At 44.2% G+C, this 7,036-nt stretch overlaps 1 protein-coding gene across 1 annotated transcript; it reads left to right on the top strand.

Annotated features, from left to right (window-relative positions):
* The first annotated feature begins 4,575 nt into the window (after positions 1-4,575).
* On the top strand, positions 4,576-6,117 carry LOC136537178 (protein phosphatase 2C 70-like). The gene is made up of 5 exons (XM_066529235.1): positions 4,576-4,581; positions 4,647-4,708; positions 4,898-5,033; positions 5,701-5,795; positions 5,973-6,117. Exons 1-5 carry the CDS (start codon positions 4,576-4,578, stop codon positions 6,115-6,117), a joined length of 444 nt encoding a protein of 147 aa, XP_066385332.1.
* The last annotated feature ends 919 nt before the right edge of the window (positions 6,118-7,036 follow it).

A 7,036-nucleotide genomic window follows, 5' to 3' on the forward strand; every position in this document is an offset into this window, starting at 1 on the left:
TAGCATATTTTCACAAACATTTTCAAGGGTGTTAGCATTCCACTAGATCCTAAATGCATATGCAATGAGTTAGAGCATCTAGTGGCACTTTGATAACCGCATTCCAATACGAGTTTCACCCCTCTTAATAGTACGACTATCAAACCTAAATGTGATCACACTCTCTAAGTGTCTTGATCACCAAAACAAAATAGCTCCTATGGTATATACCTTTGCCTTAAGCTTTTTGTTTTTTTCTCTTTCTTCTTTCCAAGTCCAAACACTTGATCATCACCATGACATCATCATTGTCATGCTATGATCTTCATTTGCTTCACCACTTGGAATGTGCTACCTATCTCATGATCACTTGATAAACTAGGTTAGCACTTAGGGTTTCATCAATTCACCAAAACCAAACTAGAGCTTTCAACACCCTGCAGAGGACACTGGCAAAAGCTTATGTCTTCCATTGGAAGTTTCCTTCCACTTCTATGTGCCACCATTGGATCGGATGCCATACCAACACCAGTAGGAACTCGTTGATTTTGCAGTGAAATTTGAACCTTCAGAGGTAGAAACACAATTGATTTTTTGGACCAAATGGACAGAAATCATTGGACATTGTGGTGGTTGCAGTGTTTCAACCAGCCCTCAACAAAATTAGCCGAATGAAGCAAGAATCCATACAAACAATGATGATCAAGCATCACAACTCCAGTAAGCCAGCAGCTAGCATTCATTCAATGTTCTAAAATAGTTGCCTAGCCCCCCCCCATAGGTGCTAGGCTACACAACCCACCCACACCCATCCTTGTACCACATGACAGCTTAAGTGGCAGCATGCCTCCTATAGAGCTTTTTAGAACACTAGCTTTAACAACTATTCAATTTGTAGACAATATTGTTGATAGTTGACACTAGAAATAAACCATTCATTATGATTTCTCTAATAAAAACACACTAGATGAACTTTTCCCCTACTTATCATCAGATGTGTGGAAATTCAATGGGCAATATATGACAATAAGTGGTCTACAGATCCACTATGGGCTTGCAACAGAAGGGAACACCAGAATCATGATTTTGAGGACCAAACCCTTCTTAGCAAAAATGAACTCATATGCACAGATTAAGCTTATATACCAAAACTAGCCATAAGATCTAAGCGAACGAACTAGCCTGAGTTCCTATCACGAATCCCATGGCAATCGAATAGATCTAAGCGCCACGCGCACCATTCCCACATAAAGAAATCTACATCTACGCCTACCTGAGCTCAGATCTGATCCGCTAAGGCCGCGGCGGAGGGGGGCGGGGGGGGGGGGGGGGTCGCTCACCTTGCTTGTGGCCGGCACCCTTCTTGACTGTGTGGCACTGCGTGCACTTGGTCTTGAATATCTTCTCGCCCGCCTTTGGGTTCCCAGGTCTGAGAATGACGCCATCGCCGCAAGCAGATATTCTAAGTCTGAGCCAACGAAGAAGAGGAGGAGGCCAACCGCAACTTCTTCGCCTCCTTGAGGAGCTTCATGGAGCAGATGAAGAGACAAGCACATCTAGAGAGAGATTGAGACAGAGGGAGAGGTAGAGGAAGAGACACGCACCTAGGGTTTCATGGAGCATACGAGATGTCGCATCGGGGGAAACCGGGCCGGCGACCACCGATAGGCGCCGTTCCTGGGGACGGCAGCCGTTGGGGCCCCCACAACCAGGGCAGCCACCCACCACCCGCTGCACCGGCGACTTGGCCAGGGCCGCCATCGCCGCGCCCCTGCGGCATAAGGGGGAGGGGCGTGAGGGGAGAGGCATGGAGGAAGAGGAGGGCAGCTGTGGTGTCCACTAGCCCGCTCATGCCAGCCGCCGTCGCCCTGGCCACTGCTCGTGTCGGGAGGGGGAGAGAGCGTAGAGGAGAGAAAGAGAGGGAAGGGGAAGATATTTTTTTACTGTGCTCAGGAATATATAGTCAGAGTTATTTGTAGGGGCGGCTGGTGATTGAGCCACCCCTACAAATAGAAACATCAGGGGCGGCTGGTAAGTGAGCCGCCCCTATAAATCAGATCTATTTGTAGGGGCGGCTCATATCACTAGCCGCCCCTGCTGTTCCATTTGTAGGGGCGGCTGGTCTCTAGGCTCCTGAGCACGCCACTATAGGGGCGGCTCCATCACCAGCCGCCCCTAAAAAAATTTGTCCCGTTGCTACAAAACATTTTTCACGTAGTGTATGAAACTTGTGCCGAGTATGCATATAGTTAGTGGTTTTGTTATTAAAATCCCATGTGACATTGGATAGCTGTTGTATTATCTACGTGACAGTTACACTATGTCCGCTAAAATTGCTTTCAAAACCAGGGAGGCACCAGCGATAGGACATTCAGGGCTAGCATCGTGTCCAAAAGCAGCTCCCATATCCACGCTCAACGAATGCAACTCCCTTTGCCCCATGCCAAATCCTAATCCGAAGATAGCGTCCGCGTGTCTATAGCTCTGTGCCTGCACCCAACGCCCGCCCGCAGCGCATCCTGTGCCACGAGCTCACTCGCATCGCACGGCAGCAACCGCGCCCCCACGTCCGCATGTGAACCACAACGGCACCCCAGGCAGCAGCACCAGGCCTGTCGCGCCTATCCTACGTCCGCACGTGAAACACGATGGTGCCCCCCACAGTAGCACCAGGGACTGCGATAGGCCGCTGTCTGCTAGCCACCAGCATGCATTGCAACATTGAAAGCTCTAGTTTGGTTTTGGTGAATTGATGAAACCCTAAGTGCTAACCTAATCTATCAAAGTGATTATGAGATAGGTGGCACTACTCCAAGTGATGAAGAAATTATGAAGATCATGATGATGGTGATGCCATGGTGATGACAAGTGCTTGGACTTGAAAAGAAGAAAGAGAAAAACAAAAGGCTCAAGGCAAAGATATAAATGGTAGAAGCTATTTTGTTTTGGTGATCAAGACACTTAGAGAGTGTGATCACATTTAGGTTCGATAGCCATACTATTAAGAGGGGTAAAACTCATATCGAAATGCAGTTATCAAAGTACCACTAGATGTTCTAACTCATTGCATATGCATTTAGGATCTAGTGGAATGCTAACACCCTTGAAAATGTTTGTGAAAATATGCTAACACATGTGCACAAGGTGATACACTTGGTGGTTGGCACATTTGAGCAAGGGTGAAGAAGTTAGAGGTGAAAAGGAGTTAGTCTCGCTGGTCTCAAGGTGACTGGACGCTGGTTCCAGTGGAACCGGCGCGTCCAGTCAGTTGTACCAGCAGAGATGCTGGCGTCGGTCAAACGACCAGACGCTGGGTCTTGAACGACCGGACGCTGGCGAGGTGTGTCTGGTCCTGTTGTTGGGCAGCACATAGAGGCTAGGGTTTCTGACCGGACGCTGACAGGGTCCGGTCGTGCATGACTGGACGCGTTTGGTGGGCAAAAGGCGTTTCTAGAACCTTACTGGAAACGACCGGACACTGGTGGCTCAGCGTCTGGTCAGTATTGTGCGCAGTGTCTCGTCAACTCAAGTGACCATTATGATCAGGACACGTGACCGTCGTCGGGCGATCGGACGTTGAGGTCCAGCGTCCGGTCAACATGACCGGAGCGTCCAGTCAGCCCGCGTTGTGCCCAGTAAAGGGGTACAACGACTCTATTTCACGGGGGCTTCTATTTAAGCCCCATGACCGGTTGAAGCTCATACCTTTGGCCATTTTTTATTGACATAGCAACCTTGTGAGCTTAGCCAAAGCCCTCCCACTCATCTCCATCATTGATTCATCATCTTTGTGAGATTGGGAGTGAATCCAAGTGCATTGCTTGAGTGATTGCATCTAGAGGCACTTAGTGTTCGTGTTTCGCTGCGGATTTCGCTTGTTACTCTTGGTGGCTGCCGCCACCTAGATGGCTTGGAGCAGCGAGGATCGTTGAGTGGAGAGTGGTGATTGTCTCCGGCTCTGATCGTGGTGATTGTGAGGGGTTCTTGACCTTTCCCCGACGGAGAGCCAAAAGGTACTCTAGTGGATTGCTCGTGGCTTGTGTTATCCTCATCTTGTGTTGGTTGTGCGGCACCCTATTGAGGGTTTGGCGTGTGATGCCCATTAGCGCGTGAACCTCCAAGTAAGTGAATCGCCACAACGAGGAGTAGCTTGCCGAAAAGTAAGTGAACCTCGGTAAAAATCATTGTGTTCATCATTTGATTCTGAGGTGATTGGTCTTCATTATTATTCATCTTTGTGATTGATTGGTTCCTTCATCTACACGGCGGTATAATCTTCTTGATCACTCTCTTTATATTACCGCAAACTAGTTGTCAAGCTCTTTAGTGTAGCTAGTTGTGAGAGCTTGCTTGCTTGGTTGGTGTGGCTCTTTAGTTAGTCTTTGAGAGCACACTAACATATGGTAGTGTCATAGCTATTCTGTGAATAGATTCTATCTAAACTAGAATTATGGTAGGTGGCTTGCATTTTGAGTAGGCTAACGCAACACTTGCTTCGCCTCATAATTGTCTAACCATTTTGTTAAGTGTTATTGTAGAAATTTTTATTAGGCTATTCACCCCCCTCTAGCCATTAGGATTTTTTAGGTGTTGAACATGTCAGTAATCAGATAGTTCTTCCAAATCCTTTATTCTTTATTTTTTTCTTATGCCTGATTTTGTTGCAGTTTGGACTCTTTGGTATTTTTTATGGACATGGTGGGGATGGAGCTGCCAAAGCTGTTAGCAAGTTAGTCATTTGTGCTTCTTTGATGCATGACTATGCATTGCATGGCATCAATTTATCACTTTATCCTAGTATATGGGGATTTTCTTGTATTCATTGACTCCAAATGAACCAGCACATATATTTTATTTTTAATATTTTAATATTTTAATCTCACCATGCAAAACTGATGTTTTCCCTTTCAATTTGTAGGATTCTTCTAGAAAATCTGGGATACATTTTGTCTCATCCTGAAACAAAAGAACGAGTGCAATCATGTTCTGACGCTTCTGATGTTCTTAGATATGCTTTTACTTTGACAGAAGACGCAATCGATCATCAGTATGAGGTTCACCCTTTCTCTAGTTGTCATGTGTCAGATGATATTGTTGAAGTGTTAGTTCAGACTTATCTTCCTATTACCTTAGTGAATTTTATATTTTGTGAAAGGTTTGTTTATGTGTTTGCAACTTGCAAGGCTGTGATATTTAGTATTTTAGAGCTGTCCCTCTCGACTTAATCTACGTTATATATTTCCATGTTTTATATATCAGGCTTATCAAGAAATCTTACTGTTGTAGTGATGTCAACAACTATTTTTCTGTTGGGGTCACAATTCATGACATAGTTTGTCTGATTGCTGATCCCATCTCTTGAGTACACATTATTAAGTTGTTTTGGTCCTAATTGAAATGGTTTCTCTGGTTTCCAACCTTTTTATCGAAATGAATTCATCTTTAGGACACAGATTTCTAGGTAGCTTTGCTCCCAGATTTAAGATCTTGTTATGTAAGCATGTACCCACTATCATATATTGTAAGAATCCTCCCTTGGTCTGAATGCCTACCCAGAAATAGCAATGGTTGTTTGCTTCTGAAAATTTGTAGTCTAATCGGAGTCCTCTTATATGCCTTAGTCATTTGTGTTACTTTGCCGAGTAGTAGTTGCATACTCTTCCCTTGAATTACCTTGATACAAACTGTTAAGGCTTACGGTTTTTATTTGTCCCTTCTCAGGGATGTACAGGCACAGCACTTCTTATTTGGTTTGATCAGAATAAAGATTGTTTTGCCCAGTGTGCTAATCTTGGCGATTCTGCTTGTGTAATGAGGTAAGGGGTTTGCCCAAGCCATGCAGAGATTTTTTATTAAATATAAACAAGCCAGCTGATATGTTAGTTTTTCCTGCTAACATCTTGTATGGTGTTGAGTTGCTAAAAAAAATCCATAAAAAGAAAACATTGTTAGTAACATGTTTCTGAGCCCCATGACAACCAAAACTTTTTCAGTGTCAACGGAAAGACGATTGATATGACTGAAGATCATCGAGTAGCTAGTGCAACTGAAAGAGCTAGGATAGCAAGAACTGGGCAGCCCCTGAAAATTATATACCTCTTCACTGTTTGGTTTTGCAGATATACTTTGATAAAATAGCTGAGCTTACTATGAGCAGATCTGATACATCCCTTTTTAAAGAAGTTTTAGTGAGCTTGGCAAAAGATTCTGGTCTTCATCCTTTGGTTCCTTACTTTTCCTACTTCATTGCTGACGAGGTTTTACAGTAGCTTCTTGCTTTTGGTGTTAATTTTTTGAGATGGCATTAAGGTAAGATACTAATACATACTCCTGTTTTTGTGATCAATAAATCATGTAAGCTATAGGTTTGCTGTACAAGTACATAAACCCTGATAAAATCTTTATACTACTGGACAGCTCGAACTCCTGTCTTTCTTGATGATCGAGCTGAGTCTTGTCTAATACGAGAAGCTCCAGTTCTGCCCGTCTATGCTAGCAGATGCTGCCATCTACACAGCTCAATGCACCAATGTTTGCTTGGTCTTTTTGTGATATAGATATATGTTTTGTTGTCATAATATGAGTCTGTTTTTTATTATTATGATTCTTGTACCGTAGAAGATGTTTAGAAACTTTTGGCTAAACAATCTTGTTTGGGCCACAATATTACAGTTAAGTTTGCCAGGATACTTGATCATATATTTTACTCGTCACAGGATGATTTGGGGAGCACGTGTTGGTAATTTAAAATTTTTTGGTGAAAAATACACTATAGGGGCGGTTGGTACTGTAGCCGCCCCTACCAATCGATTTGTAGGGGCGCAGCCGTCCCTACAAATCGATTTGTAGGGGCGGTCTGGGAACCGCCCTTATAAATATATGATTTGTAGAGATGGTTGGGTAGGGGCGGCTGACCAAACCGCCCCTACAAATGCTCTTCAACCGCCCCTAAAAACCCTTTTTGACGTAGTGATACTTATATGTGACTCGGATCAATTTTGAACTCTTTGTAAGATTATAAAAACTCCGTCAGGTTTCATTGGCTCTCTAGTTTGCT

Source organism: Miscanthus floridulus, chromosome 2 (assembly GCF_019320115.1).
Source record: "Miscanthus floridulus cultivar M001 chromosome 2, ASM1932011v1, whole genome shotgun sequence".
Taxonomy (NCBI): Eukaryota; Viridiplantae; Streptophyta; class Magnoliopsida; order Poales; family Poaceae; genus Miscanthus; species Miscanthus floridulus.